The sequence below is a fragment of the Tachyglossus aculeatus genome, chromosome 8 (assembly GCF_015852505.1).
Source record: "Tachyglossus aculeatus isolate mTacAcu1 chromosome 8, mTacAcu1.pri, whole genome shotgun sequence".
In the NCBI taxonomy this organism is placed as follows: Eukaryota; Metazoa; Chordata; class Mammalia; order Monotremata; family Tachyglossidae; genus Tachyglossus; species Tachyglossus aculeatus.
Window position 1 is genome coordinate 21,208,044 of NC_052073.1, and position 18,531 is coordinate 21,226,574.

Consider the following 18,531-nt stretch of genomic DNA (forward strand, 5'->3'; position numbering starts at 1 on the left):
GAGATTATTGTATAGGCATCTTCACATCTTGCCACTCTTCCTTACCCTTCCCAACCCTCCCCACCCCTCTCAACTCAAAAATAATACTCTTTAGAGTCATCAGTGTTTTGGTGTCACTCAGCCAGAGTGTAAAGGTATAGAGAGGAAACAGCAAAACATTAGAAGGAGAATAAAGGTCTTTGTTTTAAGAGAAATGAGAAAGGATTCTATTACTCTGAATTATTTAACCAGTCATAGTTTTATTTGGGCTTACAAATTAGATAACTGCATTTAAGTATAAAGTTCCTGCCCCCAAAGGAATTCTCCATAATTAGAGGGGATTGAGTCTTGTATTTCATCTACCTTATGAAGGAGTGGGGAGGTGAAGATATAAAATATTGATTCTTTAAAACATTTTACACAAAAGTCAATTAAGATGCAACTTATTGTTTGAAACAGACCTGAGCTTTCACCACACCACTCAGCCCATGATCATATAGCTAATGACACCAGTAAATTGAGTTTAGTAAGCAGGGAGCTATTCTCCTGAGCTACTGTTACTATCATAATTACATTTCAGGGTCATATAAGAATATTCCAGGATGCAGCTGACAGAATGAATTGTACTTTCCAAGTGCTTGGTACAGTGCTCTGCACACAGTAAGTGCTCAATAAATATGATTTAATGAATGACAAACTTCTCCAGTGAGGAGCAATCACTGCTGGACAATTTTAACAATCATCTCAGGTTGGAGGAAAGGTAACAATACAGTCAGTAATTTGTCCATAGTGAATGGGGATTTCCAATTCATTTGCCTGGCTATGTACCCATTCTCTTGTTTTTAATCACTTCTGGAGTTTGGTTAGGAGCAGCAGTGATTTATTGAGAATGCATATGGTGCCTACCTCTACCACTGTGCTAGGCCTGAGTCCCATGCATCTGATCCAAAACGAAGTCCGACTATTCTTCTGTCTCTCTAGAACTATGGAAAAAGGGCCCGAGCTTTCTCTAAATCTGTGGGAGCAATGGGAACAGATTGGATGCCTCTATAGACTGTAAGTTTGCTGTGGGCAGAGACCGTCTACCAACCATTGTCTCGTACTCTCTCAAGGGCTTTGCATTGTGCTCTGCACACACTAAGTGCTCACTGATTGAGACAACATGGCACTAGAATGGAACATTCTTAGTCATCTGAGCAATAGAAGCTGAAAAGCAACATGGTGGAGTGGATACAACACAGGCCTGGTAGCCAGAAGGTCAGGGGTTTTAATTCCGGCTCCACCATTTGTCTGCTGTATGATCTTGGGCAAGTCACTTCACTTCTCTGTGCCTCAGTTCCCTCATCTGTAAAATGAGGATGGAGACTGTGAGCCCCACATGGGACAGGCACTGTGTCCAACCCAATTTGCTTGTGTCCACCCCAGAGCTTAGTACAGTGCCTAGCACATAGTAAGTGCTTAAATACCAGTTATTATTATTACTTTCAGACTCAAACTTCTTGTTATATAAAACCTAGGGTGGCCATGGAAAAGAGAGGTATGAGTAAATTGGTGCATCACAGGAAGTTCAAGACAATTGCTCCCATGAAAGTCTGTGCAAGCATTCTCTCTCTCTCTCTCTCTCTCTCTCTCTCTCTCACACACACACACACACGCACATTCATATTCTAGCACAAATGCTCTTCAAATATTTCAAGATGTTTAGCTGGATTTGGAAACATTCAGACCCCTACAGCTAGTCTCTCTGATCATAAATCTGCTAAAATCTAAACATCACTATGAGTGTGTGTGCAGGCAGGAGAGCTGCCTTTGTTCATAAACAGGTATTCTTTCTAATAGTATTTAAGTGCTTACTTACCCTAGCACCTAATATAGTGCCAGGCACATAGTAAGCACTTAAATACCACTAAAAAAACCCCAAACATATTTTAGGAACAACTGGCAACTTTTCTACCTGCACACAGTGTTCGCCCTCTCTTTTATATGTTCCAGCTTTTCATCCTGTAGGCATGTTTCACATTCCACGCTAAACACTCATGGTGATGTATAGCTTTTAGCACATTGGAGAGCCTCCAAAATACTGTAATGGCATTTCAAGGTGGCATGCATTTTATAAAATGTGACACTGAACAGTTAAAAGGGTCAACTCAGAAGAGACAGCCAGCTAATCCAGTGCTGGCCTTGAGCCAGACTTAATGTCACATCTCTTCCCTGAAGTATGAAGCGTGTTGGCAGAATTTCAAGTGGATTTTCCCCTTTAGCACAACAGAAACAGGTTGTAGTGAATGATGCCCCATTTTGTGTATTGTTCTCCATCACTCAGAGTCCTGGGCAACAAGCATCATCCCCAAAGACACTTCTCTGTTGAGTCCTTTCACATGCATGGGGTTAGGAACTTAGATCCACTTCATACCTTTGCCACCCTCCCTCCTCTCCTCAATCAATACCCAAGGAGCTTTGTGCTCCACCTGACTATTCCATCTACTCCCACATGTCTGAGCCATCTCAGCCTGTCAGGGCTTCCCATGTGAGTTCTCATGAGACAGAAAGGGTTTTGCTGTTTGTCTCCAATTCCCTCTCTCTCCCAGTCCCTCCTGCACTGCCTTGGATTTTCACCATCCAATTACTTGGTTTAGCAGATGGGAGAGGGTGTCTGTGGCTTCCTGTGATATTTTCCTTGTCTACTACCTCTGCTCTTACTGAAAACAATGGGTTGTCTTCTCTCCATGGTATTGCAGTCCTGGGGAAACCATATGCCGAGACAACTTGTAAAAAAATAACAATGTCCCAACTTAGGGCCAGGATCTCCACTGTCAAAGTGCACTCAGGTTTCACATTTTGTTCTTAGCCAGACAGTCAGCAATAATCTAAATTGAGCATTTACTGAGTATGGAGGAGCTGAAGAGAAACTCAAGAGAATTAGATATGGTCCCTACCCTAAGGAGCTCACCAACTAACGGGGGAAATCAGAGCAGAAACAGACACCCAAACCTTAATCTAAATTAAGTACAAATGAATCATATTAACAGCTATTAGTAATACTAATATTTTACATATAAAAGAAACACTTGCCTAAAACATGCTCCCAAGAACTTATGAATGCTTCTACAGAACCAGGCACCTGGAATCAGGGGACTGAATTAAGGGAAACTTCTGGTGGCATTTTCACATCCCTACCATTAAGTGGTCTCACATCCACCACAGAGTTTAGGTTCTAGGTTTTATTGCTTGAACAGCCAATGACTCTCCTCTTTGTGCACCACAATAACTGGACACTGACTTAGCAAGGCTCGCATTGAAGCTACATTTTAAATCACCAAGTCTGATTTCTTCTACTCAATTTCTGGCTTCCTTCCATTTCCTCCCAGTGCTAATGCCCATAGCAAGACACCAGGAGACACACGAACATATTCAGGAAATGAATCAACCTCCATACATCACTTTTTAGAGACAATGGCATAGGGTTTCACATTGACTGCTATCAGATGTTGCCACTCCAAATAGCCCCCTTCTTCTCCCCTCTCCCCAGCACCCTCCACCAGGTGCACAAGTGCTTTCCCGCCTTCATTGCAAGAATTTGGAAAGACCACCAACATGGTTCCCGCAACACACGATATTGGTATTTGCTTTCCTGGCTCATTCAGGATGGACAAACCTGATGATAGAAATAGAAAATGAAACCATCATCCCCAAACTATGAGAAGATCCGCCCAGAGAGTTGTTTGGAGCAAATAAAGGGAACTCAAAGTTCTTTTTCCTGCCTCTAATTTCCTGTTCCCGCTGTCATGCGAGGAGACAGACGCTCCAGCCAACTCACTTGGCCAGCTTCCCTCCAACGTTGAGGAGGGGTGATCAGGGCTAACAGACTGATCTTGGTTTCCCCAGAGTCTACTTAATGATCCAAGCCACTCTGGATAAGTCTCAGGGAGGGAAGGCAGTTCTCAGAACTGTTGTTTTAGAGGGGAGAGAGAAGGGCAGACCAGGATCTTTAGGGATGTGCCATAAAGATGAATTTATAGTGAGGTTAAAGATGGATTCCTGGCTTCTCAGGACTCCAAGTCTTGGGGAAGATGAGTCTCTGGGAGTACAGCCTGGATGTCTCTTGCACGAAAAAGACAACCAAGCGAGGGCAGCAAAACCCAGGAGCACACACAGCAAACATAACCCTCCACCTCCTATCACTTTCATTTTAATGAGAGTCGGGGGCCAGGGCTGGCTGAGACCCTCCCAGTCCCTGTCAATCTATGGTATTTATTGAACACAATGTGCAGAATACTTCACTAAGTGCTTGGGAGAGTAAAATACAACAGAATTAGCAGAAACGTTCCCTGCCCATAATGAGCTTACAGCATTTGTATTTATCATTCAGATTTAGAGAGCTTATTGTGCACAGGGTACTGTCCTAAGCCCTTGGGAGAGCATGATATAACAGTTGGTATACACACTCCCTACCCATAATGAGCTTACAGCATTTGTATCTATCATTCAGATTTATTGAGAGCTTATTGTGTACAGGGTACTGTCCTAAGCCCTTGGGAGAGTATGATATAACAGTTGGTATACTCACTCCCTACCCATAATGAGCTTACAGCATTTGTATCTATCATTCAGATTAATTGAGAGCTTACTGTGTACAGAATACTGTCCTAAGCCCTTGGGAGAGTGTGATATAGCAGTTGGTAGACACACTCCCTACCCATAATGCGCTTACAGCATTTGTATCTATCATTCAGATTTATTGAGAGCTTATTGTGTGCAAAATACTGTCCTAAGCCCTTGGGAGAGTATGATATAGCAGTTGGTAGACACACTCCCCACTCATAATGCGCTTACAGCATTTGTATCTATCATTCAGATTTATTGAGAGCTTATTGTGTGCAAAATACTGTCCTAAGCCCTTGGGAGAGTATGATGTAACAGTTGGTATACTCACTTCCTACCCATAATGAGCTTACAGCATTTGTATCTATCATTCAGATTTATTGAGAGCTTACTGTGTACAGAATACTGTCCTAAGCCCTTGGGAGAGTATGATATAGCAGTTGGTAGACACACTCCCTACCCATAATGAGCTTACAGCATTTGTATCTATCATTCAGATTTATTGAGAGCTTATTGTGTACAGAATACTGTCCTAAACCCTTGGGAGAGTATGACATAACAGTTGGTAGACACACTCTGGGCCCACAAAGAGCTTACAGTCTAGAGGGGGAGACAGACAATAATATAAATCATGAAAATTGTAACATATAGCATCATTTCTGACAAGTGTCTTGGGTGATGGTCAGAGGGAGAAGTCGCCCCCATTTGAGACAGGCAATATTAATTATCCTCTGGTTGCTTCCATCCCTAAGAGAGTGGGTAACTGGGGGTTTTATTGTGATTGATCAAGTTTGCCCAGCTCAGCATCTGGAGAACAGGCTCCATTTTAGCCTCTCAAACTCCTTATGAATTTTTTAAAGAAGCCCGAAGTGCCTGCTGAGTCTGCCACTCAGCAGCGATGGATGATTGAGACAGAATCTAAATTATTAACCAAACTCAGGCAAGCACTGGAGGGAAAGAGTTGCTCATGCTCACTTAAGCCCACGAACAAATTAAAACTAAAAAAATGCCAGGTTTGAAATGGGATCCACAACGCCATGTGGAAGTGACCTAGAGTGGGAGAATTTTCACCCAGAATAATTTTTCTGTCAATCTTGTGAGATCAGAAGCAGGGATTATTCTCTTCATTTCAAGATGGAAAACAAGAGCTCAGAAAGGTTACTGTTTGGCCCACTGAGAAAACTTGTGGCAGGTAAGGGACTGGAATTCTGACCTCCTAATGTCTAGTCCTGTATTCTATCTTGGTTCTATGCTTGCTTCCCATTCTCATCCTGGGAAGGGTCACCTCTCTGAGTCCAGGGAATCTAAGAAGCTCAGCTGCTAGCCTAGTGACCCAGAGGAGAAAGAAATAACACACACCTCAGAGGAATCATGAATTCCATGTCCAGGGAGAGATTTTGTGCATTGATTATTCTTCATTCTGATGTTCACTCATTGGCTCTTCAAGAGAATGCCTAGCTTGCTGCTCAACCTCATTTGTGCCATTCGGCATTTGACTTGGAGTTGGCTCAGCTACTCTTTGAATGAATAGTGACAGGTGCTGGAAGTTGCCTTTGTTCAGCTGGAGCATTCTTGTTCCAGAAAGGAGTTCTAGTCCCTCTGCAACTTGAGGGGAGAGGGGCTGTTAAGCCCACAGTAAAACAGTGAAATGTAGGAAAGTAAACTCCTAGGCTAGGGAAACCAGGGATAGGCAGCCACTCTGCCCTGATCAGCGCCAAATGGCCGTTCAGAAGCCCCAGTATTGGTCTCCAGGAACAGTTTCTGAGGAATCTTTCCTTGCCTCTTACCCTCTGCCTCTCAACCCTTGGCTCAGCAAGTCAACAGTCCAGGGATCACAATCTTTCAGTGGCTTTTACTGAGTGCAGAGCACTGTACTAAACATTTGGGAAGAGATAATACAATGGATCATGGAATGACATGACCCCTGCCCTCAGGGAGCTGTTTAGAGGGAAAAAGAATCTGCTCGAGTCACTTCCATTCATAAACTACCTCCACTGCTCACTGTAGTAGTAGTTCAATTCATTGAGCAGCCAATGAGGAAAGTACAACAAAAGCATGAGCTATATTCCCTTTTCACAAGGAGTTTCTTCTGTAAGGTGGGGATTAAATATCAATTATCACTACCTTAGACTGTGCTCCCCATGTGGGACAGGGTTGTATATACTACAATGCTGGACACATCATAAGCACTTAAATATCACAATTATTGTTATTATGGGGGAGATGAACATAAAAGTCACCTGACCAGTATATTTTGCCTAGGAGGTAGAGAAAAAGCCAATATCATAAGGAGCCAAACCTGTGAAATCCCTTATCGGTTCTAGATTTCATTATCCTGAGTCTTGGAAGGAGTAGACCATGTTTTTCTAATAATGAAAAACGTCACCAGGTTGCTATTTCTCTAGAGATCCATATTAAATCATAACCACCTCACCTAATTAAACTTTTCTTCATAAAGCACTTCTTCATAGTGCTTTCAAACCTGGCACTTTGTCAATCTTGTGAGGTTGAAAGGAGCATGGATTATTCTCTTCATTTTAAGACGGGAAAACTGGAGCTCAGAAAGGTTACTCTTTGGCCAACAGAGAAAACATGTGGCAAGTAAGGGACTGGAATTTTGATTTACTAATGTCTAGTCATGTTTTCTATCTTGGGTCTATTATGCCTCCTATTCTCATCTCCCTGAGTCCAGGAGATTCAGGAAGCACAGCTGCTTGCCTAGGTCAGTGACACAGAGAGCTTGAACCCTGAAAGAGGAATGGTATTTCTGTCAAGGATGCAGGTTTCTCAAACAATCAATCAGTAAAGGGTAAAGCCTACACTATTCCTCCACCCCCCACCAAGGAAACACAGACTTTCTCAGAAGTCCAAGTGTATGACGGTAGAGCTTCAGTGTAGACAATAAGGGAGGTCAAGTCATTTTAGCTGATCAGCATCCAAGGACAGACTGCTTGATGTATATTCTCTGTAATTTAGAAACTCAGCCAACTTCAAACAACAAAAATACAACTACACTTCCCCTGCCTCCTGGGTTCATATGGAACCAAATTCTAAGTCCTGAGTTAAGCAGGTGGCACAAGTAATCTGAATTATTATGCTCTTCCAAACCCCACTTTATAATGGAGCAGATGAACTACCCTTTTCACAGGGAACATTAAGATTGACTGACTCGAGAAAAAAAACCCACAACATTGATCAAAGTGAAGCAGAAATCAATATTTACCTAGAGAGATGATCCCTTTTGGTGTTACAAAAAGCACAAAGTCGATATGTGCATTGTTACCATACGTTACCACCCATTAGACTAAACCTCAAATACAGAGGGAGCTCTCAGAAAGACATTTCATTTTTTGTTGAACAAGTTTTTTCTACTAACTCCAAGTATGAAATTTGCATATGTATGCATACACACATTTAACTGTTCAGGTAAACACACACACACACACACACACACACACACAAAAGCAGTTTGGCTGAGTGGAAAGAGCACAGGTTTGGGAGCCAGAGGGCCTGGGTTCTAGTCCCAGCTTGGTTACTTTCCTGCTGTGTGATCTTGGGCAAGATACTTGACTCCTCTGTGGCTCAGCTTCCTCAACTGTAAAGTGGGGATGCAATACCTGTTCTTCCTCCTACTTGGACTGTGAGCCCCATGTGGGACAGGGACTGTGTCCAACATGATTAACTTGTAACTACCCCAGTCCTTGAGGCATACATAGTAAGTGGTTTAAAAATGTAATAATAATACCATCACAAATTAGGAGTACAAATTCATCTCTGTCCTCCCTTCTACCACGACACAACTATCAGACTAACATAGATCCTTCTTGGTATGCCTTGTTTTCCATTTTGGCCTCTTTCACATCTATACAGTGTATTATGATGGGCAGATCCATAGAAAGTATTTTTGCTCAATATAAATGCAGCCAAACCCACATTATGTGTTGAAAGTGATGGACTAGCTATACACATAATATTCCCCCTCACTTTTCTGGGGAGGCAAAAAATCAGAAACTCAGCATATTCTAAGTGTCCAAGTGACTTTTCCTCAATCTGATACTGTTTCCTGCAGACAGCAACAAAGTTGCCTCTAGAAGGGATAAAACAGTCTCAGGCAAACTTGAATCCCCAGCATACTCTGGACTCTTCTCTTCATAAGCCCTTGGGAACTTTGCAGTTGCCCTAATAATAATGATAATGGTATTGGTTAAGCACTTACTATGTGCCAAACACTGTTCTAAGCACTAGGGTAAATAGAGGTAATCAGGTTGTCTCAGTCAAACATCAGGTTGTCCTATGTGGGGCTCATAGTCTTAATCTCCATTTTAGAGATGAGGTAACTGAGGCACAGAGAAGTTAAGTGACTTTCCCAAAATCACACAGTTGACAAGTGGCAGAGCAGGGATTAGAACCTCTGACTCCCAAACCCATGCTGTTTCCACTAAGCCAAGTTGCTTGTTCTTGCTGTTCTACTGCCAATCACTGTCCTATGTCCTCCTCGGGAAGAGAATGATGTCTGCCTATTAATGAACAAGTCACAGAGGAATGAAAAAACCCAATTCAAAGACCAACAACTGAGGAATGGCTGAGGGTTTTTTACATTATTATTTCTGGACTGAAAATCCCCTTAACTTTGACTTCCCTAGAAACCTCATGTCTAAAGGCTAGAACACCTACCAAGCGGGGGAATGCACATGAATTTCCATTTTCCAGAGCTAGTTAGTTTCCTGTGCTTGAAGTTAGTAATTCACATATTTGTTAACTCTTCTGTGATCCAGACTCTTTCATATCAGATGGAGTTCAAGAGATTCAAATAGACTACCCAGTCTGAGAAAGCATTAAGCCATAGAGGTTGTTGTAGTGTTGCTATGCACATGTATTAATAATTCCAGGCAGGGGAAGGTCAAGAAAACCTGCTTACCTTGAGCATTCCCACAGTGCCCTTAATGGCCAAAGGAACACTTGCTACAATAATAATTTTCAGAGCAAATCTTCCCCTCTCCTCTCCCACCTTGCAGGGCCAGGGGCAGAGACACAGAAGGCATGGCACCTCGTGTCTATGGAAGGAGGTCCCCATCAAGGCTTTCCTGGAGGGAAAAAATAGTATCCAATTACATTTATGATTTAAAAAAATTGCTGATGCCATTGCGTAATTTGGGAGACTCTACTGGATCTTTACTTGGTCTACTGGCTTACACAGTTTAAACACATGAGTTAAATTCTAAACCAAATGTGAAAAAATCAATTATATTTATTGAACACTTACTGTATGCAGAGTACTATACTAATCACCTGGGAGAGTATAATACAACAGAATTAGCAGACAGATTCCCTGCCCATAACGAGTTTACAAACCAGAGTCAGGGAGAGACATTAATAAGTAAACATGAAAGAATAATAAAAAACCTGAAGCCATCAAAGCAATAGTTAAAACTGAGGTGGGGACCCTTTTCCCAGTAAGGGCCACACAACTCACCACCACATGCTTAAAAAGTTCCTTTGTTAATTAAAATACTCCCCCAATACTTGACCTCACTCTTGCAATCACATTACTCTGCCTACCTAGATGAATAGACTGAGTTTTTCAAAGCAACACTCTCACCTCTTACACAAATGCCTGTCCTTTTATCCAGTATAAAGTTGTTATGCTATGGACAACTATATTTCTGCCTCTCAGAAAGCAATAAGGTGGGCTCCCCTTCAGGTGGAAGCTAAAAGCAGATATTGCTGGAGAGGATTCTCCTTGGGGCTATAATTATATAGTAGAAAATTCAGAAGCTTCACCTCCAAACCAAAAACCTCTTTCAAAACAACTCTAAATCACCATAGTTTCAATGACTTTCCACTCTATAACTAGCTTAACTGGTGTTAAAATTTAGCAATATATTACTTTCTTTTCTGGTTGCTTCATCCCTAAAAGCAAATAAACTTGTTTAGCTGATAAGTTTACAGTTCTTAATGCCCCAGCCAGACCCACCTTGAAACTGGCTTTTCCAAGTTCCTGGAGTCATTAATGAAATTGCCCCCAGACTCCAAGTCCTCTTGCTTGCAGCTTTTTCTTTTGGGGGCGGCGTGATTGGGATTGCTACAGTACTAGATAGGGAACAGCTGGTTTCCAAGAGGCCCTTGAAACCTTCCTGATTGGGTCACTGCTTTCAGCCGGTAATGTCAGCGTTTCAGCAGGAATTCCCTTCACCTGCTGTCATTTTTGCATTTCTTGGTCATTTCACGCTCAGGAGGGTTAAAACTCCAGGATTTGATCTTATTTTCTACAATGCCATCTGTGCCCACTCCAGGCAGCTGCTGCCTCCTTGTGGTTTTATTAAGAAAAACCATTCTATTCCACATCATAAGCTGCCCGAATGAACTGTATTTGTGTTTCAGGTGAAAATCAATAGCAGAAAAATAATCATCTTTATCCTTTAAGATTTCTGCTCCACCTCTCAGTTCCTCATTCCCAACCTCAGTTCTCTACTCCATTATGCCAGTTCTGCAGTCTTCAGTGAGTCCAGGGAGCATGGCTTAATCAATCAATCAATCAATCAATCGTATTTATTGAGCACTTACTGTGTGCAGAGCACTGTACTAAGCGCTTGGGAAGTACAAGTTGGCAACATATAGAGACAGTCCCTACCCAACAGTGGGCTCACAGTCTAGAAGGGGGAGACAGAGAACAAAACCAAACATACTAAAAAAATAAAATAAATAGAATAGATATGTACAAGTAAAATAAATAGAGTAATAAATATGTACAAACATATATACATATATACAGGTGCTGTGGGGAAGAAATGAAATGAATGAAATGAAATTAATGAAAGGCTTTATAAGCAGAAGCACGAGCTCTACCCCAGAATCATTTATTCTTGATAATAAAAGGAAATGCAGAGGGAATGTCTCAATGGAGAGACACTGAAAATGCTCATCTCATGAAAAGAACAGCAATGAGACATTTCAAAGTTATTTGGAGGTCTTCAGATTTACGCAGGGAACGTTAAGGCAATGGGGCTAACATTCAAAAAAAAAAAAATTCTCAAGCTTTGTTCTAAATTGCCAAAGCCCCAGATCCTCCCCTGTAGAAACTGAGACTGAGGGAGGGATAAGGGGGGAAAGGTGAATATATGAGAGTATTTATGACTGATGGCTTAGGGACTGGGAACTACCAATTTGACTTTTTGTCCTGCAACACAATGAGGAGTTATTTGAAGAAGTGTCATTCTTATAATAATGATGGTATTTGTTAAGTGCTTACTATGTGCCAAGCACTGTTCTAAGATCTGGGATAGATACAAGGTAATCAGGCTGTCCCACTTGGGGCTCACAGCCTTAATCCTCATTTTACAGATAAAGGAACTGAGGCACAGAGGAGTTAAATGACTAGCCGAAGGTCACACAGAGACAAGTGGTGAAGCCGGGATTAGAACCACATCCTCTGACTCTCAAACCCATGTTCTTTCCACCAAGCCATGCTACTTATCTCATCTCTCAATTGCCTGCAGACCCAATCTGAGCAGTCAAACAAGTGGGGAAGGGAAGGAGAGGAATAATTCTGAGGTTTGTTATTTGGCACTGAAGAAAGTCAGGATGATATAAGTCCGAGAATCAATTTAGGAGTTCCAATTTGGTTTCACTCCTTCTTTGCTGTGTGACCTTGAATAAATTGAATAAATTATTTAGTTAACCTCTCTGCTCAGTCTGCCAAGCTCTAGTATGAGAGAGAGCTATTTTTTGGTCAAGAATGTTGAGTGGCTTAAAAAAAACATAAGATGGCATCTTATTTCTGGTGAGTCAGAGAAAAGACAGAAAATTTGGATTATAATTTTTTGCCCCTTTTACTCCAAAAATAGGATGTGTGGAACAAGGAACTCAGAATAAGAATAAGATTTTGAGATCCTCCTGGTAGCAAAACTTTGAGCTCAAGTTCTAGGAAAGCCTCAAAGAAAAAAGAGGAAAATGCTTATGTTGAGAAACTCAGCATATTCTACCAATATATTCTTTTTTTCTTATTCATCTGGCAGCATCCCAGGGAGATAAAGAGTCGAGGTTCAGTTACACGCATTAAAGCTGGTGTCTTAATCTCAGATTCTGTGATTTGTCCCAGACCACTTAATCCAGCAGGAGCTAAACCAAGAAAGGAATTTAAACATTCTGCCTCATGTTTGAGTCCTCTATTCCCAACAAAAATATGTAGCCGTTCCAGAGAGGTAGGAAAGTAATTCAAAAAGTCCAAAAGTATAAAAATCAGGGGGAAATGACAGCCTGAAATAGAGTAACTAGGTAGCTGTTGTGAAATGGAGAAAATCTTGCATTGTTCCCCACCTATCACTCTCATTCAATTCAGTCGTATTTATTGAGCCCTTACTGTGGGCAGAGCATTGTACTTAGCATTTGTACTGTACTGTACTCTCCCAGATCTATTTTTTTCCTTGCCCAACTTTCTGGCATTTACATATAACAGTAAATCTTGTTGTTTGTGCTCTTATGTATCTATGTCCCCTGTCTCTATCATCTGCCCTTCAGTTTAATGTTTGTGCATTTGTGTTTTATGTGATCTCCTCCTTTAGACTAGGTTTCCTGAAGCCAGAGACACAGCACCTAGAACATGGATGAACATACTTATTAGATACTCAGTAAATTATCCTGATTGATCACTTGATCCTTTCATCGACATTTGTTCTTCAAATTCAGTTCCCTTTAGTCATCTCCCACGAGTCACTGACTTGAAGGACTTGGAATCCCAAAGAGGAGAATCAAGTGGATTTCCCTCTCCCTGTTGATTCTGAGAAGGAAGATAGTCTGGAGAATTCATGTGTCTGTGTCAGATGGAGTTTGACTCTCAAATTGCTGAGAGCACATTTCTGAGCCACCTACTTCCCAAGGTGAGGGCCAGGAATCTGACCCAAACCCTCTCCTGGATTTGAGAATGAGAGGAGCCCCAGCATCTGTTGGGGTCTGTAACAATGGTAATGGTACTTGTTAAGTGCTTACTATGTGCCAGACATTGTATAAGGTTGGGGTGGATGTTGTCATGAGACCCCAGCTCATATCAACCAGGACTATCCTGGACCAGGGGAGCCTCAGTAACATGCGGTAGAGTCAAACCACACCACCAATCAACAAGGCTACTGTGGAAAGTTTTTTTACTTAGTTTTACCAACGTGCAAGGGAGTGACGCATACACACTCTCACTCTCTCCATCGAGGGCCCAATACCAGTGTGCTGGCCAAGGGAGCCTATTCTAGCCGTTCTGTCGATCGCACAGCAGAAGGTTGAGAGAAGTTTCTGGTGACATGCACCATTGACACTGCAAGCCTCCTCCGCATGCTGCTTCCAAGTGTTGCTGCCTTCTCTCCACGTGCCTCTCCCTCAATGCTTGCTTCTTGAATTCTTTCTTCCTCTGCATGCTTCTTCTTGCTTCTCCTCTGTGTGCTTCTTAAATGCTTGCTTCTGAATGCTCTCACAATTCAAAATAACTGCCTTTTATCTGCCTACGCGTCTTGGATGTGGCTCTACGTGGTCGTCATTGATCGGTCCAGGCCCGTTACTGGGTAGAGCAGGGAGAGAAGGACATGCCTCCCTCCATGCTCCACCCCCACAGGCCAGCAATCACCTGTCTTCAAGTAGAACCCATCAGTGCTTTAGCAAGTCTCTTCCTTGCTGTGGCTTGCGGGATCACAAACAGTCACTAATAAGGCAGCTTGTTGTGGGCTCACGACAGATACAAGGAAATCAGGATGGGCACAATCCCTGTCCCATATGGGGCTCACAATATTAATCCCCACTTTACAGATGAGGTAACTGATGCACAGAGAAGTGACATGATTTGCCCAAGGTCACACAGCAGATGAGTGGCAGAGCCGGCACTGGAACCCAGGTCCTTCTGACCCAATCTTCTAGGCCATGTAACAAGCAGTGGGGCAAGTGGGGTAAATGAAAAGTTCTTTGCCCTCAAACTTGTCTCTGGGTGAGAGTGATAATGGACCCAGCCAGCTTGGAAGATAATGGAAATAAACCAGGTCCCAGGGTCACAAACACGGTAACTCAGATTTGTAAATCTGTAATAAACAAATATCTTGTTCCATTTCAACCTAGTCTAACATCATAACCAAAGATAAAATGCTAAAGTGCCTGGAAATGTTTCCCCATCACCCTGTTTTGTTTATACAGCTGTGCACACAAAGCTGTATGGGTAGAATTAGCACAGGCCCTGGGTTTGGAACTTAGTTTGAAGTCAGGAATAAAATGTTATGAAAAGCTGGAAATATATTTTACAGTTCTGGTCTCTTGATGCTCACTTTCACCTTAGCTGGGAACTTGTACAGAGTGGCATTAGTTGGGTGCTGGTTGCTGAGATTGCTGACTGCTACCTATAAGGCTGAATTACGACTTCTGCAGGTGGGGTGAGAGGTCTGATTTGATTATGCCGCATCTAGCCCAGTGCTTACAATACTGAAAGTGCTTAATGAATAGCAAAACTAAGCAGTACCGCCTTGAGCCACGTAGTTAAGTTAAGGGACCTGAGCCAGTGAATTGTTCTTGGGTTGGGATCACGTCTACCAACTGTACCATATTCTCCCAAACACTTAGTGAAGTGCTCTGCACAATGTAAGCACTCAATCAATACAACTGATTGATTGATTTTGCATTTGTACTTGACCCTCTCTACAGCTCCACAAATACTCTACAGGGGTGACTTCATCCACCCAACTAAAGTCAAAGGAAACATTTCCCTTTTTCAAATTGAGAGTCTCAAAATTTGGGAGCCAAGGAAGAGCAGAATCGGAAGTCAGAGATCCGGATCAGTTGCAAGGGGGTTGAGATACCTGCCCTGGAAAGACAAGTCTCTGCCCGCAGGGAGCTGAGGAATTCCGAGAAATGAAATCACAGATTGTTCCAAATATAAAGTGGTTTGGATGAAATAGACAGTTTACATTGATGAGGTCTCATTTAGGAGAAAGGGGTGATGTAAGAATATATGGAAGGTTTTTTTGTGTGTTTATATGTTTAAAGGGAAATCCTTTAACTTATAATCAACCCACCTCCCCATCTACTCCAGTGTTTAGCAGATCTGATTTCCAATTCCTCTGCTTTCATCTAATTCCTAATTCCTCCAAAGGGGAGAGAGGGTCTCATGGGCTACCCTAGGGAAAGCCACAGAGGGATTAATGGGCATCCCAGCCCTTCCACCCCAAGCCAAAACACACACACGGCTCTCTCACACTGTGGATGTTGTACCAGTTTATTGGTAAAATTAACACGAAGCCTCACAAACTCTGGAACATGCTTTTCCTTTTAAAGAATTTCCACTGGACCTTAATGGTGAGCATCCAGTCGTTGACATTTAAACTCTTACAAGCGGATGTGCACACATGCGCCTCGGGGAGAAGGTGACAGCGTCCGGGAGAGGGGGATGGTCTCTGCGCGATGCACGGGGAGCCTACAATTCATTTGCCAGCCTTCTGGGCCTTCTGTGCAGACTTGGTGACCTTGCCAGCTCCACCGCTCTTCTTCTCCACGTTCTTGATGACGCCCACGGCCACGGTCTGCCTCATGTCGCGTACGGCAAAGCGGCCTGTGGGAGCAGATGGAGGAGGAGGAGGAGAGAGAGAGAGAGAGAGAGAGAGTGAGGGCAGGGTGGATGTTTGGTTCAATTGCCCAGGTCCTGAGGAAATCCCTCCAGGGTGCATACATTCAGAGTGGTCCTAGGGAGAAGTCTTTCTTTAGCCTCAGTCTGGTGTCAGAATGGAAACAGAGAGGAGGTGGGGCAGGGAGGTTCTTTCTAAGTACCTTCATGGAGAGACAGGCTCAGTGGTCAAATGCCTACATGGACTGCAACTGCCCATTTGGGAGCCTGTCTCTGAATTTCCAGAAGTGGCAGCAACACAGCCTTTGGCTGGGAAAAGCCCTACCTTCTTTTCCCCAAGTTGCTGGGACATGATGACCAGCAGAATCTGGGGTCTCAGACTCCATTCTAACCCAGGTATTTCTTAACCTGGGATTATTTGCCCTGAGCCTATTTTAGCTCTACAGGGAGGCTGGCAGAAGACTAGTGAATAAAACGGACTTAGAGGAGGGAAAGAAGATAGGGACAGGAAAGGACATGACTCAACCCAAGTTCTGCATGGCCTGCTAGGGAGGAAAGGAAGTCATAGGTGTGTTGATGTGTGGTGGCCAGCTGTCTCCAGGGATCAAACCAGTCATTGTGGTGTTTGAAACCATTTAGTTTCCAAATGAGAGCCTCATCTCCCCACGCTTCAATTCCTCACACCTAAGTAAAACACTACTGAGTTTCCTAGTGCCAGGAGAGTGGACTTCTGAGAGTACAATCCAGGATAATGCTACTTAACACCAGATGTCGGAAAAGGCAGACAGGCTCCTAAATTCCCTCAGTAGAAAACAGAGGGTATGGTAAGGTGGGTCGGGGGGTGGGGGGAGGTGGAGCAGAGGGACAAAGGATAGAAAAGGGAGAGAAAGGGCAAAGGAGAGAAGGAGGGAGAACGAAAGATGGGAATGAGGGGAATGGAAGAAGAAAGTGGAAAATGAGTCTCAGCAGGAGGGGCAGACTAGACCTTCTTCCCAAAAGTCAGAATGAGGAGCCCATAGTTAAGGATTTAGTTAGGAATGTTAGATGTCCATGCAGAGTCACTGAGACGGTCAGGGATGGAGATGGCACCAGCCACTTTGAACTCCTTGTGCTCTGAGCGGGGCAGAAGGGTAGAAAGAGCAAGGAGACTACAGGTAGTTTGGCCCTCAAATACAGCACTTGAATTATAGTGTAATTATTGGCTTTGACACAGCCAGCTGATTGTTAAGAAGCTTAAACCTGCTTGCTTCTTCTATCTGAGTGAGTCCTGGCTCTGGAAGCCTGTGAGTTGCCTTTTGAGGAGAAATCTTCCCCAAACAATTCAATCACCTCAGGAACGGCTACCACGGACATGCAAGGATGCATCATTAGTTCAAATGGAAACATTGATTGTTGAGACCTCGGCCTATTCCAATGGTGCATGTTTCTTTTGGAATAGCCATGGAGTGTGTATGGTAGCAGCGTATCCAAACAGGTATGTCAGCAAACAGCATCAAAGCAAACCACGCATGGAGGCAGACTGCTGTTGGGAATCTGCAGCCAATAGTAACTGTGAGCTCGTTGTGGGCAGGGAACATGTTTGATGTTGAATTGTACTCTCCCAGGTGCTTAGTACAGTGCTTTGCACACAGTAAGTGCTCAATAAATATGATTAATAATAAGAAGAAGACTGTAAAGAGGTCTTTGGGGATGGGGAAACCTACTAGGCCTAAAGAGGAAGTGTTCAAAAGAAGAGTGGCCTCAAAGTAAAAAAAAAAGGTGTCCCCAGAGTCTTTTGGAGTCCTTTCATTTAAAAAGCAGTTGGCTTGGAACCCCCTGGTTCCTGGTCTTCCCTGGTACCCCTACAATGGCCCCGGGTCAGTGTGGAGTGGGGTGGCACTGGTCTGTGTAGGCTTGGGGACAATGGTCTGGCATGGGGATCTCCGCTACATGAAAGATCTCAGTAAGACTGGACTTTTCTGATTGCCCTAAGGGTCTGTTTTAACCAAGAAACTTCAGGCTATTCCTGTGTCTGCCATGGAGTTGATTGGAACCGAGGCCAGCCTGCAGTCTTCCCATCATCCTCTGTACCTCTGTACCATCGTCCTACAGTCTCTAGAGGCCTGACCCTGAACCTGCCTCAGACATGGCAAAGTGAGTCCCTTATCCTACGGCCAATCCAAGACTCTGAAGATCCTGACCTCCCTGATACCTACCATCCCTGGGAATGCAGAGCCCAAATCATTCTTGGGATGAGGGAGATGCCTCATAGCTCCCCAGAAATCTCTGTGGGATCTAACCCCCTTGAAAATAACCAGGCCACTCCCTCTCATTGGGAGAGGGATGTGGGGTGACTGGGGTTGGGGAGGAAGGTTGTCCAAGGGAGATAG

At 43.3% G+C, this 18,531-nt stretch overlaps 1 protein-coding gene across 1 annotated transcript in view; it reads right to left on the reverse strand.

Annotated features, from left to right (window-relative positions):
* Nucleotides 1–15,796: 15,796 nt before the first annotated feature.
* Nucleotides 15,797–18,531, reverse strand: part of EEF1A2 (eukaryotic translation elongation factor 1 alpha 2) — a 36,526-nt gene continuing 33,791 nt past the window's right edge. The window contains exon 8 of the mRNA XM_038750431.1: nt 15,797–16,150. Coding sequence (XP_038606359.1) covers nt 16,023–16,150 — 128 coding nt within the window. The 3' untranslated portion in view covers nt 15,797–16,022. The remainder of the gene's footprint in view (nt 16,151–18,531) is intronic.